At 42.7% G+C, this 25,085-nt stretch overlaps 1 protein-coding gene across 2 annotated transcripts in view; it reads right to left on the minus strand.

The window, feature by feature from the left end:
• slco3a1a (solute carrier organic anion transporter family member 3A1a) overlaps positions 1 to 25,085 on the minus strand; it is a 193,884-nt gene that overhangs the window by 161,531 nt on the left and 7,268 nt on the right. The window contains exons 1-2 of one of the 2 annotated variants that reach the window (XM_072565210.1): positions 17,407 to 17,511; positions 10,429 to 10,894 (exon numbers count right to left, since the gene is read on the minus strand). In XM_072565210.1, the coding sequence (XP_072421311.1) occupies positions 10,429 to 10,729 (301 nt within the window). In that variant the 5' untranslated portion in view covers positions 10,730 to 10,894; positions 17,407 to 17,511. Of the gene's footprint in view, positions 1 to 10,428; positions 10,895 to 17,406; positions 17,512 to 25,085 lie in introns of those variants that run through there. The other variant, XM_072565209.1, reaches the window with a different exon arrangement.

Below are 25,085 nucleotides of genomic sequence, written 5' to 3' on the forward strand. Positions count from 1 at the left end.
CCAGGTCTGAACCATCTCCTGACTTTGGGCCTCAACCCCCTCTACCCTCCCACAACAACGATGGGGTCCCCCATGTCCTCACCTACCCTCCACATCCAGAGGATCATGAGACCATTTCAACCACCTCTAGCAGGATGCCATCACCAGGCACATATTCCCCTCCCCTCTCTTGTCAGCCTTCCACAAGGACAGTTCTCTCTGGCATACTCTGATCCACTCCTTCATTTCAACACTTCCCCCAATAGCCACACAGCACTTTTCCCTGCAAACGCAGAAAGTGTAACACCTGTCCATTTACTTCCACCCTCCCCAGTACGCAAGGGCTCAAACACACCTTCCAGGTGAAGCAGCACTTTATCTGCACTCCACACAATCTAGTTTATTGTATTCGCTGCTCACAATGTGGTCTGTTCTGCACTGGGGAAATAAATTGCAGACTGGGTGACTGCTTCGCAGACCACCTTCGTACTGTCTGCACAAAAGACACTGAGCTTCCAGTTGCTTGCCATTATAACACACCACTCTGTTCAGTGTCCAGCATCTTTGTCTCAGGCTTGCTGCAGTGCTCCAGTGCAGGCTCAGCACAAGTTGATTTTCCACTTGGAAAGCCTGGTGCCTTCATGACTCAATATCGAGTTCAACAATTTTCGGGCCTAAGCACCTTTCCCCATGTTTTTCTCCACCCCCACATACCAGGCCTTGTCATCAAATGGGCTACAACCACACACTCCCCATTGTCAGCCACAGAATGGCCTTTAATCATTCCTTTGTCTGTCTAACTGTTTTTCTCTCTCTTTGGGCTCTACTTCCATCTATCGTTTACTCTCTCCCACCCAGTTCTGCATAAAACCCATCCTTTTCCTCGCCACCATCAGCTCTGAAGAATAGCTACTGGCCTTAAAACATTAACTCTGATTTCTCTCCACAGATAATGCCATATGTGCTGAGATTTTCCAGCAATTTCTGTTTTTGTCTATTTAGCCTGGGGTTCTGGATTGCAGGTCCAGTGGCATTATCACACCACCGTCAAATTTATTGAATGGCAGAACAGGCTTGAGGGGCCACATTGCCTATTCCTACCTTGTATTTTCGTGTGGCAGGCAGCATCATCTAGATGTTTATTCCTAAGACAGCAGCTTGGCCATGTATAAGAGCCTTGGTTAATGTGCAACCTAGCTTCAGCACACCATTTTTCCTTATCTCCATAAGATCCTACATTTACTGTCATAATTACTCTAACTGGTTGCCTTTCCCTTCTGAACCTAGAAACCAATCACATTTATCCCACTCCTACACGGGATGAGATATACAAATTGCAAGCAGTGACCATTTCTTTTTTCTTTTATAATGAACGAAAACAGAATTGTCAGAATTGTTCCTCAACCTTAGAGCTCATAAGACCACTCCAATGGAATTAAACTAACAGGGTCATTTGAAATGCAGTCAATGCTGTATACTATCATTCAAAAGCTGAACTAAGGCAGTGACCTGTACTTGAACTGGAGAAACCTTGATTGAGATGTGCTAGGGGTTTGACAAATAATCAAATACACAAGAAGACTGATTGTTAGCAATATATCTAACCACCATTTTGTCCTACACGGCAAAGTCAACAATTAACTTTGGTTGCCCTGGGTGTTGTAATTTAAGAGTAAGTGAAAGGGTTAACAAGGGCAGGAGATACTCTCAATACTGTCTCAGAGGGAGTACAAGATACTAACTGGTCATATTTGATATTGAAACACACATTAGGAAGTGCAAGTGGAGGGGTCAAATCTCCCCTGTATTTCAGAACTCAGAACAAAATATAGAGTTTATGATTTATTCATCCCTTTCATGTGAGTCAGATGAATGGTACTTAACACTTGTCTAATCATTAGTCATTTCAGATTGGACGAAACTGGGGAGGAAAATAATAGATGCTATTTTAATAGAGTTCAATAGTTTTGCAAAGTAGTTAACATACCCCAGAAGGAAAGATATGTATCATTTTCACTGCAACGCCATCAATATGAAATTGCATTTCAATGTGAATTTTGCCATTTGCTTTGAAATGTGATTGTATTCGTTGGGGTATTTACCATGCGTATGTTGGTGTGCCAAAACCTGTACTGATGTTTCTCTCAAGTCCTCAATAGCAAAATGATTTGGAATTCAGTTCTCCTTTTAGAACAGCTTTTCTTCCTGTGGACACCTCCTTGGTGCCATCTTTCAACCTCTCCAGAGTGGAATGATGAGAGGCAAAACTCCATGACTAGAGCTAGGACAAAATTGATATGTGTACCCATGAGCTATATTGAAAATTCACTTAGTTCAGGAAATATATTGACATTAACCCCATCACAGGGGCTGCTAAGATCTGATGTGGATCAAACTGAGGACACAGAAATATTTATGTCACTGATGGAGATCATTTGGCCCATAAAGTCCATTTGAGCCAAAAAGAGTTACACAGCCTAACTTCACCTTCAGCTCTCAGTCTAGAGCCTTGTAGCTAATAGGTTCATGAAACAAGAGTTTTTTTTAATACAGTGAGAGTTTCTGCCTTTGCCAGGCTTTCAGGCATTCAATTCCAAACTCCCCAACACCTTCTCGGTCCAGTGTAGGGTGGCATGGTGGCTCAGTGGTTAGCACGACTGCCTCACAGTACCAGGGTCCCAGGTTCGATTCCAGCCTTGGGTAACTGTCTGTGTGGAGTTTGCACATTCTCCCCGTGTCTGCCTGGATTTCCTCCCAGTGCTCCGGTTTCCTCCCACAGTCACAAAGGTGTGCAGGTCAGGTGAATTGACCATGCTAAATTGCCCATAGTGTTGGGTGCTTTAGTCAGAGGGAATGGATCTGGATGGGTTACTCTTCGGAGGGTCAGTGTGGATTTGTTGGGCCAAAGGGCCTGTTTCCACACTTTAGGGAATCTAATCTAATCAGTTCCAAGTTTTCACCGAACCAAGACACAAGACTGTCATCAATCTGAAATCTCACTTAGGTAGGCCACAAGTAGGTTAGGTTCTGGATTAGTGGTGCTGGAAGAGCACAGCAGTTCAGGCAGCATCCAAGGAGCTTCAAAATCGATGTTTCAGGCAAAAGCCCTTCATCAGGAATAAAACCTTTTATTCCTGATGAAGGGCTTTTGCCCGAAACGTCGATTTCGAAGCTCCTTGGATGTTGCCTGAACTGCTGTGCTCTTCCAGCACCACTAATCCAGAATCTGGTTTCCAGCATCTGCAGTCATTGTTTTTACCACAAGTAGGTTAGGTGCCAATTAGAAGACATCACTTTGGTAGAGTAAGTGGCACTGTGCTCAAGGTCAGGTTGGTCTTTCGATTGTTCAAACGAACAAGAAAGGGAAGGCTTTGCAGTTAAACAAGCAAAGCCTGATCTTGGAATGCTTGAGCCTGAGACTGGTCATTCAAAATTTAGTGTGTCCCCTAACTGTACTATCCTTCCCATTGATCAGCATATGAAAGAAGCAAATGCATTAAATAATTGGCTGGAGCTGGTCAAATGGAATAACCATAGCAATGTAAACATGCATCAGGGAAATCTGATTGCGGCTTCAGTTCAGTGCATTACTGTGCTGAAATCATTGTCTAAGTGATCACAAAACACGCTTGAATTAAGTAGATTATGTAATAGCACACTAGATCATATCCAGTTCCATTTCATTACTTTGATTTCTTTTTGTTTAATCATTCACTAGCTGACCGCAGCATTCTTTGTGGTAGGCAGACATAATCAGGTTGAAAATGGTGCAGCCATAAAGAGGACTCTCAGCTATTTAATGTACATGAGCTGGAGCATCAAATTAAGCATCTTTCTCTGTTCACCAAAGTGTTTGACAGCACAGTACCAAAGGCAGTTATCCCAGCTCCATTATGGTCCTTTAAAATGACTGCTAAACCTAGGTGAAGTGTCAAAACCCAATGTACAAGAGACCTCCTCTTTCCTGCTTTTGTTTTTAATTGAGGTAAGCTAAGTCACTGTGACTCTAAGGTGACAACTTGAATTTTGTTAGCCTCTTATAGTTCTTCTCCCCTCACTTGTAGGGTGCCCCAGTGGCTAGCACAGCTGCCTCATAGTGTCAGAGTCCCAGTTTAATTCCACGCTCAGGTGACCATCTGTGTGGAGTTTGCACATTCCCTCCATCTCTGGGTGCTTTGGTTTCCTCCCACAATCCAAAGATGTGCAGGCTAGGTGGATTAGCCATGAGAAATGCAGGGTTATAAGATGTGGGGGGGCATATAGGTGGGATGCTCTTTGGAGGGTCAGTGTGGACTGAATGGGCTAAATGACCACACTGTAGGGATTCAGTAATTATTTAAGTCAGCAATTCCTCGCTGGAAAAATTTGGATAGTAAGCAGTTCCCTCTAGTTTCTCACCTATTGTTCATGTGAGAATTAGTAGGCTCTTTAATCATAAGGGATTTCACATTCAAAACTCATCCCTACTCATTTTGATGTTCACACTCCCTGCAGTTGTTGCCTGATAGCTGGGGTACAGGTGGATTTCCCTTCTCTCTGAGCAGGAATGCTGAGATAGATCCTCAAGCAATGTCACCATCAAACTGGCTGGGAGTAACCATCCAATCACAGATGGCAACTGAACTTTTAGCCTTCCCATTTGGAGAAGTATACAATTGGGCACCAGTGGAGCGAAAGGAACATCTCACAAACGTATTCAGTGCAACCTGTTCGAAGTTGCGGTACATTCCATAAAAGCATCTTGGAACATAAATGTCACCAAAGGTTGGCATCAATAAAATTGCTGTTCAGAATCTGAAACTGCAATGACATTTACTCAGAGAGACTTAACATTCCACTGAAGAAAAGTAGAAATGTGTAAAGGTGGAAGTTGGAATGGATAAAGATTAGGATCAAAAATCTATTTGGATTAAGTTCTATTTTTAAAGTAGAAATAGAACTCTGCAAATGCTTAATCATACAGTTTCAGTATAGGTGTCCTGAATGGCTTGTATCTTGGATGGGCTATGCAGTGCTTACATTTAAAGCTCCATTTATTTATTGCTAACCGTAACAATATATTTTAAACCTTACTACATTGAAACTCTCTCTGCTGTCTGATCTTCTAGCTTCCACTGTACATAACATTGAACTGATCTAAAACTCTAGTGCCTGTATTCTAATACGTACCCAGTCCCATTTCAGCCACCATTCATTGCTCAGTGATCTACAATAGCTCCTGCCCTACCAGTTCCTTAATTTTAAAATCATCATAAGACAGAGGAGAAATAGACCGTTCGGCCCATCAAGTCAACTCTGCCATTCAGTGAGATCATGGCTGATCTGATAATCCTCAACTTCATTTTCCTGGGAGACAGTGAAGACTACAGATGTTGGAGATCAAAGTCGAGAGTGTGGTGCTGGAAAAGCACAGCCAGTCAGGAAGCATCCGAGGAGCAGGAAAATCAACGTTTCATTTTCAAATCTGTCTGTTTCACCCTTGGATACCCTTAATTACTGAGTCTCAATAGCCTTCAACATAAAGAATTCCAGATTCACTACCCTCAGGGAGTCAAAGTTCCTCCTCATTTCCAGACATGTTTTCAAGTACCTTTCTGGAATTGCCCCACTCTGTTTGTGAGGCCACCTTCAGCCCTTTAGGGGTTTGGGTTCCTCTTCTTGAATGTGCCCCAATTTGAATCAAGGTGGCTGTGTCTTCACATGTGATGTGATAATGCTTCCGGGAAGTGCCTTGGGCCTGCTTTACTACTATGTTAAAGATGCTATACAAATGCAAAATTGTGTTCTTGTCATTGCAATCCCAGAATTATGGATGTTAGAGTAGAGAGATAAAGATTTTCCTACCCTGGAAAATAGGCCCTGTTCCAAAACTAGGATTACATATGACATTGAATGCAGACGGTTATGGGTCAGTGCTATTATAAATTGGGTGAGATCCAAGTGATAAGGAGTGGTCCCTTGCCCAAATTCCTGATTCCATTGTCCTGGCAAACAAGCACTCGACTCCAACCTCAACTTTCAAGATCACTGCCAGCAAGGCTGGTCACACAGATTTCCTTTCCTCATTCATAAGTGAAGGCAGTTCTTCTTGATGATGTACATAGCTCACAAACCAACTCTTGGTCCTTTTAGTCTGGGCCTAGACCACAATCTACTATGTCATGTTGTGTTATTTGGCCAGATGTGGAAGTATTCAGATAAACTTGTGCTTCGTGCACTTCAGAAGAGAATGCGAAAACACTCAAATTTATTGTTTACAATAAGTATTGAAGAGAATGCTGCAGTTGACAGAAAGATAATTAAACAGGACCTGATCAAGTGTACCCGAGAACTCTGTGGGAAGCTACAGAAGTGATTGCTGGGCCTCTTGCTGAGATATTTGTATTATCGATAGTCACAGGTGAGGTGCCGGAAGACTGGAGGTTGGCTAACGTGGTGCCACTGTTTAAGAAGGGCAGTAAAGATAAGCCAGGGAACTATAGACCGGTGAGCCTGATCTCGGTGGTGGGTAAGTTGTTGGAGGGAATCCTGAGGGACAGGATGTACATGTATTTGGAAAGGTAAGGACTGATTCGGGATAGTCAACATGGCTTTGTGTGTGGGAAATCATGTCTTACAAACTTGATTGAGTTTTTTGAACAAAGAAGATTGATGAGGGCAGAGCAGTAGATGTGATCTATATGGTCTTCAGTAAGGCGTTCGACAAGGTTCCCCATGGGAGACTGATTAGCAAGGTTAGATCTCATGGAATACAGGGAGAACTAGCCATTTGGATACAGAACTGGCTCAAAGGTAGAAGACAGAGGGTGGTGGTGGAGGGTTGTTTTTCAGACTGGAGGCCTGTGACCAGTGAAGTGCCACAAGGATCGGTGCTGGGTCCTCTACCTTTTGTCATTTACATAAATGATTTGGATGCTATCATAAGAGGTACAGTTAGTAAGTTTGCAGATGACACCAAAATTGGAGGTGTAGTGGACAGCAAAGAGGGTTACCTCAGATTACAACAGGATCTGGACCAGATGGGCCAATTGGCTGAGAAGGAGTTTAATTCAGATAAATGTGAGGTGCTGCATTTTGGGAAAGCAAATCTTAGCAGGATTTATACACTTAATGATAAGATCCTAGGGAATGTTACTGAACAAAGAGACCTTGGAGTGCAGGTTCATAGCTCCTTGAAAGTGGATTTGCAGGTAGATAGGATAGTGATGAAGGCATTTAGTATGCTTTCCTTTATTGGTCAGAGTATTGAGTACAGGAGTTGGAAGGTCATGTTGCGGCTGTACAGGACATTGGTTAGGCCACTGTTGGAATATTGCGTGCAATTCTGGTCTCCTTCCTATCGGAAAGATGTTGTGAAACTTGAAAGGGTTCAGAAAAGATTTACAAGCAAGTTGCCAGGGTTGGAGGATCTGAGTCACAGGGAGAGGCTGAACAGGCTGGGGCTGTTTTCCCTGGAGCGTCGGAGGCTGAGGGGTGACCTTATAGAGGTTTACAAAATTATGAGGGGCACGGATAGGATAAATAGACAAAGTCTTTTCCCTGGGGTCGGGGAGTCCAGAACTAGAGGGCATAGGTTGAGGGTGAGAGAGGAAAGATATAAAAGAGACCTAAAGGGCAACTTTTTCACACAGAGGGTGGTACGTGTATGGAATGAGCTGCCAAAGGATGTGGTGGAGGCTGGTACAATTGCAACATTTAAGAGGCATTTGGATGGGTATACGAATAGGAAGGGTTTGGAGGGATATGGGCCGGGCGCTGGTAGGTGAGACTAGATTAGGTTGGGATATCTGGTTGGCATGGACGGGTTGGACCGAAGGGTCTGTATCCATGCTGTACATCTCTATGACTCTATAAGTTTGTTGCTGTCCAGTGCATAACTGCAGGTGTGCAAAGATGCAAGTTGTAGATCCTAAGAATTTTAAGATCCAGGGAAAGTCCATTTGGCCACAGAGCGCAGTGGAGGCCCGGACGTTAAATGTCTTCAAGCAGAGATTGATAAATTCTTGATCTCGCAAGGAATTAAGGGCTGGGGAAAGTGCAGGTAAGTGGCATTGAAATGCCGATCAGCCATGATTGAATGGCGAAGTGGATTCGATGGGCCGAATGGCCTTACTTCCACTCCTATGTGTTATGATCTTATGGCCCAGTAAGCGATTTTTGTTTTATTGATTTCAACCACCACCTTCTCTCAACTGCATGGATATTGTGTACGAGAAATACGAGGTGCTGAGAGAGCCAGCAAGCTGCTTGATCATGCTTATGTTAAAATCAATGTTGATTGTGACTTCAGCTGAAGTCTTATTCCTTTTCCAATTGGTACCTATGGTAATTTCAATCGATCTGATCCATCTGAAAGGTCAGGTAGGAGGTTAACCTCTCTCCCATTGAATGACCTGACCAGGAACAAAGATTAATGAGGAATTGTCAGAGAAAAAAAATCAAAAAAAGATGAAGGGGAGAGGGGTGAAGTCGGGGTGGTGGAAAGAAAGGGAAATCATACAAAATGGAAAGCACACTCTCAGCAGCTCAGTCAGATTGTCCCGTGTGTAATTTAATCCTGCACACATTTCTTGAAATGCAATCTTGGTTCCTCAATGACACGAGTGAATTTTCACAAGGGTCTCCCACTGATCTAACTTAGTCTCAACCAAAGAGATGGGACACCCATTTAATTTGCAATAATGCACCAGTTTAAACATGGCCCTTTAAACAGTAATTTACAATGGCAGCAGTGCACAACACATACAAGATGTACTGCAGCCACTCGTCAGGCCTTGTTCACCTGGTCCCTGCAAACCCCCAATCCCTCTTTCCAAGAAGAACAGGCACAGCAGATGCATCACCTGAAAGTTCCCCTCCAAGCTATTCACCATCCTAACTTGGAAATATATCACTGTTCCCTCACTGTTGCGAGGTCAAAATCCTGAACTCCATCGCTAACAGCAATGTGCCAAAATCCCAACAACTGCAGCAGTTCAAGAAGGCAGCTCTCCACCACCCTCCCAAAGGCAATTAGGGATGGATAATAAATGTTAGGTTTGCCCTTATACCCCAAAAATGCATCTCACTGGTGCAATGCTCTTCAAATGGCCTTAAAAATGATGGGAAAGGGATTCCTGGTGGTCCATTTTGATTGCAATAGTGCCACACATCATCAATTTTATGAGGTTCCTTTGTGTAATGCTGTCACTCAAGCTTGTCCCCAAGTTCTCAATAGATTGCTTGTTAATATTGCCCATTCTGTTACAAAAATAGAAATTGCTGGAAAAGCTCAGCAGGTCTGGTGGCAGCATCTGTGAAGAGAAACCAGAGTAATGATTCAGGTTCGATGACCCTTCCTCAGAACGGACTTCCTGTTAACTCATTTATCATTGTAAGCAATACCCTCCCATACAAAGAAATACCTTTACAAATTCACTTTTTCTATTGAGGATAAACTCACTGATCCTGTACCCTTACAGGGGAACCTACCTCAAAGGGAATTGGACAATTGGGTCTCCCATGATGTTGTCCTGTCAGTAATGTTAATTCTAATTGAGTGCAGATCCTCCGTGGGGTCATGGATCCTATATTACCAGCTGGTCTAAGTTTATGAAGTATTTGCCAGGGTGACAGATATACTTTGATCCTGCCTCAGAACTCAAGCCAAATTTGGAATCCTCCAGTGATATAATCTGCCTCGTCCATTATTCCCTTCACAGCATCTGTGAAATTTCCTTTCTGGAAAATGGAAGTAAATCCCAATTGACATTAAATATCTTAGAAAAGAGAAGTTTGGGTTGAGGTTAGGGGTGGGGGAGCGGTTGTGTAATCTGATGGAGTTGTCAACATTTATCAGAGATTTCAATGGGTACAAAAGAGAAAATGTTTCCACTTGTGGGAAAATCCAAAACTGGGGTCGGAAACAAACGAGAATCATCAATAAATCCAAAATTTAGAAATTTGGAACTGTTAACTATAAAGAGTTGTGACAGATCATTTTAAGGAAAGGTGGGTGAACACATGAAGGAGAAAGGAACAGAAAGTCATACCAATAAAGTTCAAGAGTGGGAGCATCCTTGTGGAAAGAATAAATACTCCCAGTAGAGCGGTCTGTAGATTCTACATAATTCAAATTTAATTTTAACACAAATTTGAAACCCCAAAATATGCCAATGGAAAAGGCTATGATGATTCAAATGATTTTAAATTAAAATGGTCTAAAGCTATGTTTAATCTCCTACAGGCTCCAACTTACTGGCTAAAAGAGGATGTGAATGTTTTGTAATGTCAACCAACTCCTATTTCAGTCAAGAAACCTGGCTTCATTTCTCAGTTAGGAGGCACAAACATCTCATGAGCAAAATGAGTGATGGCAACTTTTACTGATCATTGGCCTCATAATTATTTCACCAGACAAGTATAACATGGTTAGAGCATCATCAAATTGAATACCTTAGTATATCTTACCAATATACAGGGAGGAATCCTTCCTTTGGACATGATCATCTATGTAAGACACACCAAGAGGTTGGACTGGTGTAGCACCAATACCTAATAGGACTTGGGCTCCAATTAGTAGAAGGTACATCATGTTGGTAGAAGTCCTGTTCCTGCAGATTATCTTGGCCTCCTGTTCTTGGCTGCTTGCTGATACATTTGCAACACACAGGTCTCGGCCTTCTAGTCCCCAGGGAATCTCCCCAGATTCATACTTGTACTGGTGAGTTAGGAACTCCGGCAGGGCGGATAGCAAAGCCCCCAGGGCCATTACGATGCCCCCACATCCTATCAGGCGCGGCCTGTGCCCTCTTGCCCCAAAGTAGCTCACAAATAATATCAGGGCTAAATTTCCAATCTCAAAGCTGCTGGCAATAACACCAACGTCAGCGCTCTGTAAGTTAAATCTCCTCTCCAGAGTGGTGAGCACGCTAACCTGCATAAAGAAAGAAGTTCCAGAGTTACATGGAATTGATCATTCAACAGCAAGGCATTAATCAGTCATCATACAATCAGGTAAATTTTACATGGCAGGCTAGGCCGGAATCAAAATGAAGCAACCGCCAGCATTCCAAATTACCCTCTGTGGAACTCCATGCAATAATGGTGTATGGGATTAAGAGCACGAAACAAAATTTTTTTGACTGTCTTCTTCCCTGCCAAAGCCCCCGTAAAAGAACTTGTCATAATTCCACACTACGCAGTGCCAAACTGGCACTCTTACCTCCCCTGGCATTGGAGATCAGTTAGCTCAGTTGGCTGGGCAGCTGGTTTGTGATAGAATGATGCCAACATTGTGGGTTCAATTCCCACACGCACTGAGATTAACCATAACGGTCCCACTTTCTCAGCCTCACCCCACGTCTCAGACCCTCAGGATAAATCCCCATGAGTCATCTCTTTCCAATGAGAGAACAGCCCTTATCTTTTACATTACCCTTTGAATCTGGTGTTGGGAATTAAAAAAAAGAGACTGGTTACTGAATTTTTGCCATTGTGCCTTCGAATTGAGCCTAGACTAGGATGGAAGCCTATTAGTAGCTGGCTGTGGTTTCTAGTGAAAGATGACTGATACTCCATTGCTGGGCAGATTGAGACTTGCATTGGTGGACGTGCAATCTTTCAGAGAGGCAACTGATGTTTTGCCTACCTGTTCCCGCAGTAGGGCGTTAAAAGATTCCATGGCACTACCTGAAGAACAGAAGTGAGTTTTCCCTGAGTCTGGACTAATACTTATCCCTTAGTGATCCATTCTGATTTGCATTCAAGAATCAGAACATGTAATCAATTTGAGGCAGAATTTTCACCCAGAGGGTGGTGAGTATTTGGAACTCACTGCCTAAAGGAATGGTAGAGATGGGAATCCTCACAAAGTATTTAGATGAGCACTTGAAATGCCGTAACATACAAGGAAACGGGCTAAGTGCTGGAAAATGGGATTAGAATAAATAGGTTCTTGATGCCAGGCTTGGACACAATGGACTGAAAAGCTTCTTTCCATCCTGTGAAAAATCTACAACTCTGTAACAGTAGTGACAATGCTTCATACAGTCGTTCCTTGTTTGTAAAGTATGTCCTTCTATGTTAGTTTGCCATTGGGTGGAACAGTAAAACTGGAGCCTAATCATTGCACACTTTTCACTTTCATTTACAGAGATACACTTATAAACATTGTACCTCTAAATCCAAGCACCACAACTTCATCTGCTCTTGTAGATAGCAGCATAAGTGAATCCCCAGGAAATAGTCACTACTTGATTTTATAAAACATTCATTCATAGGATGTGGGCATCGCTGGCCTGGCTGACATTTATTGCCCATCCCCAACTGATCTGCAAAAAATGCTGGTGAGCAGCCTTCTTGAGCGATATAGTCCTTGGGTCATAGGGGCACTCACAGTGTTGTTAGAAAGAGAATTAAAATTAAGTACTCAATTAATATACAACAGACATATATTGGGATGCCCAGCGGTTGTGCCAGGTGGTATAGAAATGCAAATCTTTTGTTCTCTTGGGGTATGACTAATGCCCCTGCACTCTGGACATGCCCTAATGTTAACGACATGGTTCACCCATATTCAAGTTTGATGTAAAAAGTCATTATGAACACTTCAGTTTATGCCAAATGTATGTATGCCATTTGAGTGGGAGCAGCGGCCGAGGAAAAACGAACCCGGGAGACTACAGCTAAGGTAAGACAGTTTGTTTCAAAATTACTTACCTGTAGCGGGCAGCGGTTTTTTTTTCTCTTCACAAAAAGAGCGGGAGCAGCAGAGGAAGTGACGGTAAACAGAGGGGCAGCCGGGAAGGAGAACGGTGAGTATAAATACTCCCCCTTTAATTCACCAACGGTCATTTGAGTGGGAGCAGCGGCCGAGGAAAAACGAACCCGGGAGACTACAGCTAAGGTAAGACAGTTTGTTTCAAAATTACTTACCTGTAGCGGGCAGCGGAAGTGAGGTTGGAGCGCATAGCTGGGCGGGAAGGCAAGTGATTAGTATTTGAGTGGGTGTGTTCTAGACCCCAGGTCCTACTTCCATAGGGCCTCCCTCCCACCCTCCTCCTCTAACCTAACTTTAAAGTCCACAGGTTATTGACTCAGTGTTCTTGTTTTTGGAGACAGTGTACAGTCATGGCAGCACAGGCGGTGGAATGTTCCTCCTGCAGGATGTTTGAGGTAGGGGTGACCACCGATACTCCTGCCGACTTCGTGTGCAGGAAATGCAGTCAGATCCTGATCCTCACCGAACGAGTTAGGGAACTGGAACTGGAACTGGATGAGCTGAGGATTATTCGAGAGGCTGAGAGGGTGATCGATAGAAGCTACAGGGACATAGTTACGCCAGAGAACAGAGGTAGCTGGGTAACAGTTAGAGGTGGGAAGGGGAAGAAACAGGCAGTGCAGGGTTCCCCTGTAGTCGTTCCCCTAAAAAATAAGTATGCAGCTTTGGAAACTGTTGGGGGGGACAGCCTTGCAGGTGTAAGCTGCAGTGAAGGGGTCTGTGGCTCTGAGATTCAGAAGGGAAAGGGGGAGAAGAAGACAGCGCTAGTTATAGGGGACTCTCTAGTTAGAGGGACGGACAGGCGGTTCTGTGGACATGGGCGAGACTCTCGGATGGTTTGTTGCCTCCCGGGTGCTAGGGTCCGAGACGTCTCGGACCGTGTCTTCAGAATCCTTAAGGGGGAGGGTGTGCAGCCAGAAGTCGTGGTACACATTGGCACCAACGACATAGGTAGGAAGAGGGGTGGGGAGGTCATTCAAGAGCTCAAGGAGTTAGGCTGGAAGCTAAAAGCTAGGACAGACAGAGTCGTCATCTCTGGGTTGTTGCCGGTGCCACGTGACAGAGAGGCAAAGAATAGGGAGAGAGTGCAGTTGAACACGTGGCTGCAAGGATGGTGTAGGAGGGAGGGCTTCAGATATTTGGACAATTGGACTGCATTCTGGGGAAGGTGGGACCTGTATAAACAGGACGGGTTGCACCTGAACCAGAAGGGCACCAATATCCTGGGGGGTAGGTTTGCTAGCACTCTTCGGGGGGGTTTAAACTAATTTGGCAGGGGGATGGGATCCGGACTTGTAGTCCAGCAAGTAAGCTAGCTGTGTGTCAGGATGTCCAAGACTGTAGGGAGGCTGTGGAGAAGGTAGCACTGACAGGGACTACTTGCAGACACAGAGATGGGCTCAAGTGCGTATACTTCAATGCAAGGAGTATCAGAAATAAGGTGGGTGAACTTAAGGCGTGGATCGGTACCTGGGACTACGATGTTGTGGCCATCACGGAAACATGGATAGATGAGGGACAGGAATGGCTGTTGGAGGTTCCTGGGTACAGGTGTTTCAGTAAGATTAGGGAGGGTGGTAAAAAAGGAGGGGGGGTGGCATTGCTAATTAGAAATGGTATAACGGCTGCAGAAAGGAAGTTTGAGGGGGATCTGCCTCTGGAGGTAGTATGGGCTGAAGTCAGAAATAGGAAAGGTGCAGTCACCTTGTTGGGTGTTTATTATAGGCCCCCCAATAGCAGCAGAGATGTGGAGAAACAGATTGGGAAACAGATTTTGGAAAGGTGCAGAAGCCACAGGGTCGTAGTCATGGGCAACTTCAACTTCCCAAATATTGATTGGAAGCTCTTTAGATCAAGTAGATTGGATGGGGCGGTGTTTGTGCAGTGTGTCCAGGAAGCTTTTCTAACGCAGTATGTAGATTGTCCAACCAGAGGGGAGGCCATATTGGATTTGGTACTCGGTAACGAACCGGGACAAGTGGTGGGCTTGTTAGTGGGTGAACATTTTGGTGATGGCGACCACAATTCTGTGACTTTCACCTTGGTTATGGAGAGAGATAGGTGCGCACAACAAGGAAGTTTCTACAATTGGGGGAAGGGAAATTACGATGCTGTAAGACAGGATTTGAGGAGCATACGTTGGGAGCATAGGCTGTCAGGGAAGGATGTGGTGGAAATGTGGGACTTTTTCAAGGAGCAGATACGACGTGTCCTTGATATGTATGTACCGATCAGGCAGGAAAGAAATGGTCGTGTGAGGGAGCCTTGGTTGACGAGGGAGGTTGAATGTCTAGTAAAGAGGAAGAAGGAGGCTTACATAAGGTTGAGGAAACAAGGTTCAGACAGAGCAGTGGAGGGATACAGGATAGCCAGAAGGGACCTGAAGAAAGGGATTAGGAGAGCTAAGAGAGGGCATGAAAAATCCCTGGCGGATAGGATCAAGGATAACCCCAAGGCATTCTATGCGTATGTGAGAAACCTGAGAATGACGAGAACGAGGGTAGGTCCGATCAAGGACAGTGGTGGGAGACTGTGTATTGAGTCGGAAGAGATAGGAGAGGTCTTGAACAAGTACTTCTCTTCAGTATTTACGAACGAGAGGGACTGTATTGTTGAAGAGGAGAGTGTGAAACGGACTGATAAGCTAGAAGAGATATCTGTTAGGAAGGAAGATGTGTTGGACATTTTGAACAACTTGAGGATAGACAAGTCCCCCGGGCCTGACGGGATATATCCTAGGATTATGTGGGAAGCAAGAGAGGAAATTGCAGTACCGTTGGCAATGATCTTCTCGTCTTCACTGGCAACGGGGGTGGTACCAGGGGACTGGAGAGTAGCGAATGTTGTGCCCCTGTTCAAAAAAGGGAATAGGGATAACCCCGGGAATTACAGGCCAGTTAGTCTTACTTCTGTGGTAGGCAAAGTAATGGAAAGGGTACTGAGGGATAGGATTTACGAGTATCTGGAACGGCACTGCTTGATTAGGGACAGCCAGCACGGATTTGTGAAGGGTAGGTCTTGCCTTACAAGTCTTATTGAATTCTTCGAGGAGGTGACCAAGCATGTGGATGAGGGTAGAGCAGTGGATGTAGTGTACATGGATTTTAGTAAGGCATTTGATAAGGTTCCCCATGGTAGGCTTATGCGGAAAGTCAGGAGGCATGGGATAGAGGGAAATTTGGCCAATTGGATAGAAAACTGGCTAACCGGTCGAAGTCAGAGAGTGGTAGTAGATGGTAAATATTCAGCATGGAGTCCAGTTACAAGTGGAGTTCCGCAGGGATCAGTTCTGGGTCCTCTGCTGTTTGTAATTTTTATTAATGACTTAGATGAGGGAGTCGAAGGGTGGGTCAGTAAATTTGCAGATGATACAAAGATAGGTGGAGTTGTGGACAGTGAGGAGGGCTGTTGTCGGCTGCAGAGGGACTTAGATATGATGCAGAGCTGGGCTGAGGAGTGGCAGATGGAGTTCAACCCTGCCAAGTGTGAAGTTGTCCATTTTGGAAGAACAAATAAGAATGCGGAATACAGGGTTAATGGTAGGGTTCTTGGTCAGGTGGAGGAACAGAGGGATCTTGGGGTCTATGTACATAGATCTTTGAAGGTTGCCACTCAGGTGGATAGAGTTTGTAAGAAGGCCTATGGAGTATTATCGTCCATTAGCAGAGGGATTGAATTCAAGAGTCGTGAGGTGATGTTGCAGCTGTACAGGACTTTGGTTAGGCCACATTTGGAGTACTGTGTGCAGTTCTGGTCGCCTCACTTTAGGAAAGATGTGGAAGCTTTGGAGAGGGTGCAGAGAAGATTTACCAGGATGTTGCCTGGAATGGAGAGTAGGTCGTACGAGGATAGGTTGAGAGTTCTCGGCCTTTTCTCGTTGGAACGGCGAAGGATGAGGGGTGACTTGATAGAGGTTTATAAGATGATCAGAGGAATAGATAGAGTAGACAGTCAGAAACTTTTTCCCCGGGTACAACAGAGTGTTACAAGGGGACATAAATTTAAGGTGAACGGTGGAAGGTATAGGGGAGATGTCAGGGGTGGGTTCTTCACCCAGAGAGTGGTGGGGGCATGGAATGCGCTGCCCGTGGGAGTGGTAGAGTCAGATTCATTGGCGACCTTTAAGCGGCATTTGGATAGGTACATGGATGGGTGCTTAATCTAGGATAGAAGTTCGGCACAACATCGTGGGCCGAAGGGCCTGTTCTGTGCTGTATTGTTCTATGTTCTATGTTCTATGTTCTATGTTCTATGTATGTGAAAACCAGAGTTTTTTTAAGAGTAAAATCTTCTTTAGATTACTTCCTGTTACTACTTGATTTCTAAACAACAATCTCTCTTCCAAAGAAAAAAAAGGTAAACAGGGTAAAAAGGTAAAAGGAAAACTTATGCAATTTAAAATTTGCAACTATGTCACCTCTGTGAATAATTGTTTGGTAGTAACCTTTCTCAACCTGCATCAAGTCAAAATGGACAGATTAGTGGAAATCCAAATAAAGATTTTGCCAAATTTGTTTTCAGGAAGCTGTAGAGTGGTCTCATGAGACCTCACCTTTTGGTTCTCTATTTAACTGGGTCAGTAAAGCACAAATAACAATCTTTTGGAACACAGACAGGGACGTGTTCAGATGCGCAGTGCTAAAGTCTCATCCTGTGAAATTGCATACCTGATGTGTGTTGCCAGCTGTGACAATGCCTCATTTAGACTCATACTAATGACTTCCTGTCCATTCATATTAATTGTAGTGAACCAACTCCTAAGGCTCTAGTTGTGCAAGCTCTGGAGAATACACACATACAGATTTGAATTTAGTCAATACTGGTTATCTGCTGCTATTAGCTTGTGAGCTATCTATGGAGTTTAATCCTAAATTAATCTTGCCAATCTATATCAATCTCAAACACATCTTAACTGCAAATTAAATCAGCAAACAATGAACATAGGATTACTGTAATAGAATAAACTGTCTTTGCAACCTGTGTTATTTGTTTTATCAATAATCTCCAACTACTATTTACACACTCATTAAGGGATACCTTTTTAGGTTTTCACATAATCAAATTTATTCCCAATGAAGGAAAAGAAAATATAGATCAGGGACGGGCATGTTGACATTCCTCTATAAGGAACATTAACTCCAGTGTCAAAATCAAAAGCAGATGCTGGAAATTCGAAACAAAACAGAAATTGCTGGAAAAGCTCAACAGACCTGGCAGCATCTGTGGAGAGAAATCAGAGTTGACTTTTCAGGTCCAGTGTTCCTTTCTTAGAACTTCAGTCTTTAGATTTAAGTGTTGCTAACTATCACTCTAAGCTCTTTTATCTGACTCTTTTGGTAACGGGTGGGAAATAGTTAATTCATTCAACCGCTTGTGAGGGCCGTAAAGGGAGACTGGTCATGTAAATGCAAATATATTCCAAATTGGTTGAAAAATGACAGTCTGCAGATTCCAAACGTTAGCATTATTCACCCCTAGTCATAAACAAGGTGGTACAATCCTGACAGATCCTTGATGAGATTTTACAGTGAAGTGGGTTCAAGGCTTATTTGATGGACTTTAACAAATACTCTTGATAGGTTATCTATCTCACTGGACTTCAGTCTCAAGGGTGTAATTAAAGACAATAAGCTGGATGGAGTACTAGCTGTACCAAAGCTATTGACAGAGCAAATGTAGCAACTGGTAAAGGGTAAGGTGGGACTCATGTGTCACAAAAAGTGATTAATACCTTGAATAGTCTCCAGATGAGGATGAAGGAAAACATTGTGCAAACAACTTTTATCAAAATCCTCGGTCTTACAATTGATCATAATTTCAACTGGACTAGCTATGTAAATTCTGTGATGACACCAGCAGGCCAGAACCTAGGAATTCTGTTGCAAGTAACTCACCTTCTATCAGGAGTGTGATAGCATAGTCTTCACTTGCCTGCATGAATGCAGTTCATTACCACTTAACTTACTCAACACCATCCAGGACAAAGCAGTCTGCTGGACTGGGACCCCACTCACCATTTTTTGACTCATTTCATTCACCATTGATATACATTGACAGCCGTATGTACCATCTACAAGATGCAGCAACTCACCAAGGCTCCTTAGACAGCACCTTCCAAATGCAAGATCTCTACTACTTATAAGAAGGGCAAAATATGCGTGGGAACACCACCATCTGTAAGTTCCTCTCCAAGCCATACACCATCCACCCTTTGAAATCTATCACCATTCCTTGACTGTCATTGCCTACCGAACAACACTGTGGGTCGACTAACACCTCTAGGACTGTAGAGGTTCAAAAATACAAGATTTCAATGTCACCAATGCCTACATCCCATGAAAGAAGAAAAACTCTGAGTAACTATCAGTGATTGAGAGTATGGGGATATTGTGGAGTTGGTGAGGGGAGGGTACTCCTGCTGCCACTGGTTTCCTTAGTACAATGATGCAGATGGGTCAAATGGCCTCCCTAATCTGTGCTTACAATTGTAATGAACACTATGTTCCTCATGAGGGAAGATTCACAAAGTTAAAGCTTTATAGTCTGTGAGAAAAAGTTGACATGGATCTGGAGGACGTTTGGAAGAGTGAGGAACATCACTGTTATATTTAAAAGGATATATGTCACTGATGAAGTTACTTCTCGGCACAACTTCAAGAGAAACAAGAATAAAATTTGAACTGGGGAAAGACAAACAGTGTTTCAATTTTTTTATGCTGGTACTTCCTTCTGGTCTGGAAAACCCAGCTCAGAAGCATGGCAAAAGCAGACTTGACAGTATCTTTAAAAAGGGAAATTGATATACATTTGAAATGGACAAATTTGCACAGCCTAGGTAAATAATTTGTAATATGAAGTAAATGGATAGTTTTTGTCAAGGATCCAAATCTCTTATTCTGTGCTGCAGGTTCAATGATATTAAGTGAAAAACCTTCTTTACTCAAAGGTTGATAAATATTTGAAATGATTTACCAGATTAAGTAGTGAATTGAGAAATCCATGAATTCACAATATAAAGCAGCATGCTGGGATGTTGAGTAGCAAAACAAGAATGATACATTTCATTGGCTGAATCACTTGCTTCCCATCTTTACAATTTAATACAATCCTTTAATGATGACTGTCATCATTCAAAGATCGAACAGCTGACTGTACCAGTTACTCCAGTAGGTCAGGCTGACACCATAAGCAATGCTAAAAGCCAGAAATAAACTTTATCCAGCTTGAATGAACCAACACACAGCAAAGGTAACTTAAAATGCAAGTTCTGTCTTTCTTAAAAGAATGCTCAAGCAAATTTGTAGGCAGCCAGTGGTTTACTGATTTCCCAGCATTATCACCCACTCCCATTTGGAACATCAAATAGAAAGCTTTTGTCCCTGGAACTGGGATCTTGCTTCTGATGTCCAACCCCACAAGCTTTATGAAGAATATTATGCAGAAGTGAGATGAAAAGGAACGAAGCACTTTGCCTCTAAATGCCTCATCAATTGAAAGGGCTAGGGCAGCAGCAGTACCAATTCTTTCCTTAGCTGCTCACCAGCAGGAACAGCACAAGAGATCTGTGCGCTGTTATTCACGGATTACGGAAATGTATGTAAAACAATACTACATTTCTTACTGTGACCTCACAAATCAATCCGATTACAGCAATAAGCATTCATGACTGTAAAGGGAGGAAATTTGCCATTAATTGTGTATGTACCATGGTAGAATGTAGAATTGCCTTTCACTGACAAGGATTTGGAATCAATGAATGAAATTGGTTTTAAACTATCTGTGTGAATTAAACATAATTTTAAAAAATAACTCAAATAGCACAAGAAACTGCTTTTCCATCACCATAAGCTGTGTGAATTCTGTCGTAAAGAACGACATAGAATTCACAGCACAATGTCAGGCTACTCAGTCCAACTGTTCCATACGAGCAGTGATGCTCCATTCAACTCTGCTCCCAACCTACACAATCCCTCTAACTCACTTCCTTATCTTTGCTTTTCCCTTCTATTTATGAAGCTTCCTCTGAAATGCATTTATGTTATTCAGCTCAGCACTTCCATGTTCTATATCCTTATCACTCTTGAGTTAAAGAAGTTTCTACTGAATTTGTAATTGGATTTAATAGTGACTTTCTTGCATTTATCATCCTTTATGTTTGACTGCATATAATTGAAAATATCTTCTCTATACTGAAGCTATTGGGCTTCTTCAACATTTAAAGCCGCCTATAAGGTCACCCCCTAAACCCTTTTTTCTCAAGGTGATTGCATCATATGAAATAGGGACAGGAGTAGGCCATTCAGCCCATTAAGACTGCTCGCCATTCAATAAGATCATGATGATCCAATCATATCCTTAACTCCACCTTCCTGACCATCCTCAATAATCCTTGACCCCCCCTTATAGATCAAAAATGTGTCTAGCTCAGTCTTGAATATATTCAATAATGCAACCTCCATTGATCTCTGGGATAGAGAATGTCAAGACCTAATAGGCTTCCGAGAGAGGAAGAAAATGTCTTCATCTCCATCAGAAATAGGAGGCCCTTTATTTTGAAACATAAACATATTTGATCCCAATTCTTTTCAGTCTTTTCTGATTGTCTTAAGTTGAGGAATTTGTTTTGTTGACTCTTTTTGTATCTTCTCCAGTGCCTCTATATCCTTTCTGTAAGAAGACGACCAGAACTATCTACTACTTATTATGGTAAAAATAAACAGTCCTTTCCTGGAATTATTAATGAGCATCTCCCCATTCTCACCTTCCTCTTCTCCCTTCAGTACAAGCTTATCTCAAGTTAAGGCTACGGGGGCAAAAACTATTGGGTTCATTTAAGAAGCAGTTGAATTATGTGATTGAAAGGGTACTGCCTAAATGGTTAAACTGGGTCAGCTAAATAGTCTTCCTTATCATATCCACCTCTTACTTTATATTGGGGCACAGGTTATTGAACAAGATTTAATACAGCATGATCCTTCATCATTGTTGCTGTTCACAAAATGTGAACAGACCTGCTGTGCATTTCAACTGAAATTCATGGCAATCTCGGGTTTTAATTCTCCACTTCAACCTGTTGAAGATTGTGTATTGTTCTAATAATCACAATTACAGGGTTTATAGCAGCAATTTTTGATATCTAGCAGAGGTACTGTTTAGCAGCATGAAGTGTAATTAGATCAGCTGATTTCAGATTCTGAAATGTTAAATAGAACAGCAAGGCTGTCAGATTAGTTAATTGATCCCGGGCATGAGCTAATGGTCCAGCTTGGGGAATTACAGACCTATATTTTTAGGTTCAAACTGCTTTGGTTCACATATTGGTCTGTGTTGTACAATTTTAACTTGGAATTCCCTCTCTAAACCTCTCCAGTTCTCTACCTACCTCTCTTCTGCTTTAAGGTATTCCTCAAAAACCTCTCTCCCTCTGTTCAAGATTTCCAAAATTTCTTTACTTCATGCAATGTCAAATTTTGTGAAGTGCCAGGAGAATTTTCTCAACTTCTAGATAATATAGGAAATGCAAGTTATTGTTGATATTTTCCAGAGAGACAAGACTTGGGAATGTGCAGATACAGATAATGACCATTATGGTCCTTCTGTTCATGTCCAAAGTTCAAATATACACTGTACTTCTCTCCAGAGTGTGGATTTTATTAATTCCAGTGCTGGAATAGAAGACAGTACTGAAGAATTGGTAAAATTATGGGATAAAATAATTCCGTGGACCCAACAGAGCTCTTTACCTGAATATCAGACAATGCTTCCAACTGCTGAGGCACCTCTCCAAGATGGCTAGAATGCAAAGTGTAGTGTTATTGTGGTGCTGGAAAAGCACAAGGTCAGGCAGCATCCGAGGAGCAGGAGAATTGATGTTCTGGGCAAATTTGTTGTATGTGCATTGTTATTACCTGTCTGAAAGCATGGTAGTGTCAAGGTTCAGTCACTAGATGACTAATGCAGGCAATACACAGTCAAACGCACAGCTTGCTAACTGGAATTCTGTTTTAAAACTGTTACTATCTAACTCTGAAATTTCTTCATCCATGTTTACAGTTTCTCAATGGACTGCAATTTGCCAACAGTTTCAGCAGGCAGCCCCACATCTTCTGTTTTTATTTTGGACAGCAGGCAATTGTGGTTCTTTCCTCTTTTGGTTTAGAGACTTGAATGCATCAGCCTACAAAATAAGATGGTAACTGATACCAGCAGAGATCTATAACTAAATGGAAATGCCCCACCAAGGATGGCAGTGACCCATACCTTGATCTGTTTTCATCGTAAGTTAGGGCAATCGAATACCATTTCATTTCAATTGTGTAAATAAAGCAACCAGGGCACAGTCGGAATTTGTCTCCATGGGTGGTCTCGGGAGTGATATTAAAATAAGCAAACTGAAAGGTCTTGAGTTTGATCTCTGACTTGTAACAATTTCATCCAGTGTGGAAGTAAAGGAAACCTAATGACCCTGATACACGTGAGGGAGGAGAATAAGGTAGTGCGGGGAGGATTAAAAGGAAGACTTCCATTTCTTTAGCAATTTACACAACCATTGGATGTCTCAATGCATGTTATAGGAAATTATATAGGAAATTATGCCCTAACTTAAGATGAAAACAGATCAAGATATAGGTCATTGCCATCCTTGGTGGGGTATTTCCATTTTCATTTAGTTATAGATCTCTGCAGATATCTGTTACCATCTAATTTTGTAGGCTTTTTGACTTGCATTCACAGATGTAATACAGGAAACACAGCAGCTAATTTGCAGCCCACAAGCTCCCTCTGACTGAAATGTAATGATGGCAAAATAGTCTGTTTTTCAGATGCTAATTTGAGGAGTAAATATTGATTAGAATCCTATGAATAACTCTTCTCCTGCTCTTCAAAATAATACCACATGGGATTTTTTCCATTTATCCTTCTATTAGATGTGGGTGTCATTGTCTGAGGCAGAATTTATTCTCTATCCCTAATTGTTCTTCAGAAGGTAACAATGAACACCTGAATACTTTCTCAAAGTATTTGCAATCAATGCTGCAGGTAAAAGCACAGTGAGCAAGAGAATCCCTGGGTTTTGACCGAGTGATAGCGAAGGAGCTTTGGCATACACCTGAGAAGCAGATGGGCCTCAGTTTACTAGCCCATGCATTGGATAGCACTTCCACAATGTAGTGCACCCTCAGCACTATACTGGAATGTCAGTCTTGCTGTGTGTTTTGTGCTCAAGCCCTGGAGTTGGACTTGAACTTGGGGCTTAGCGCAAAGAGGTGTTGCAATATGAATGATCTCATGTTGGGTTAGGATTGACAAATCTACGTGAGTGGAAGTTTGACCACATGAACTCCTGACTGCATCAATCTCATCTCCATACACTGCCCTTGCTTGTCTACCACTGTCTCTCGCCACCCGGAAAGTGAAAGGACTTTTTAATACCCTGTTAGTTGACTCTGGACTGTCAAAAAAACGTTGTTTTTCTGATCTTCAAAATATTTATTAATGATGAACAAATTTATTCATAAGAAATGAACAAAAACATACACAATGCTGTTCAGTGATCTGATGATTTTTCTCTTTACATGAGTATGCTGGAAATTAATTCCAGGTCACTCCCAGAGAGTTGGTAACTGTACATTAAATACACAGATCTCCCCCTATGTATTCTCCCATTCTGGAAGATTGCACTTTACAATGAACTGCACCAAAAGTGCTTTTAGCAACAAAAGTAGGTCAGAGGTTAGGGAACCCCAGAATGAGTAATTCACCTTGTCTTCCCAAAAACTGTCGACCATCTACTAACACAGGTGACGGGTGCGATGAAATACCCCCCCTCATTTCCTTGGGTTCAGCTCCAACAACACCCGAGAAGCTTGACACCATTCAGGTCAAAATATCACTTTTTCGGCACCACATCAATGAATGTTCAGCCCCTCCACCGCTCACATTCAGTAGCAACAGTGTGTGTTATCTACCTAAGGCAGGGCAGAAATTCTCCAAGGTTCTTTCGACAGCACCTTCCAAACCCCTAACCACTGCCATCAAGAAGGACAAGGGCAGTTGAGACATGGGAACACCATCACCTGCAAGTTCCCTTCAAGACACTCACCATCCTGATTTGGAAATATCTCTCCAGCCCTTCGGTGTCGCTGTATCAAAATCCGGAAACTCCCTCCTTAAAAGCAATGTGGGTCTATCTACAGACATGGACTGCAGTGGTTTAAGAAGGCTGCTCAGTACTACCTTCTCAAGGTCAACCAGTGATAAGTCAGTAAATGCTGGCCAGTCCATATTGTCCATATCTCATGAATGAATTGAAAGAAATGAAGGTTATATCTCGTAAATGTCTCTA

This window comes from Chiloscyllium punctatum, chromosome 48 (assembly GCF_047496795.1).
Source record: "Chiloscyllium punctatum isolate Juve2018m chromosome 48, sChiPun1.3, whole genome shotgun sequence".
NCBI classification, from domain to species: Eukaryota; Metazoa; Chordata; class Chondrichthyes; order Orectolobiformes; family Hemiscylliidae; genus Chiloscyllium; species Chiloscyllium punctatum.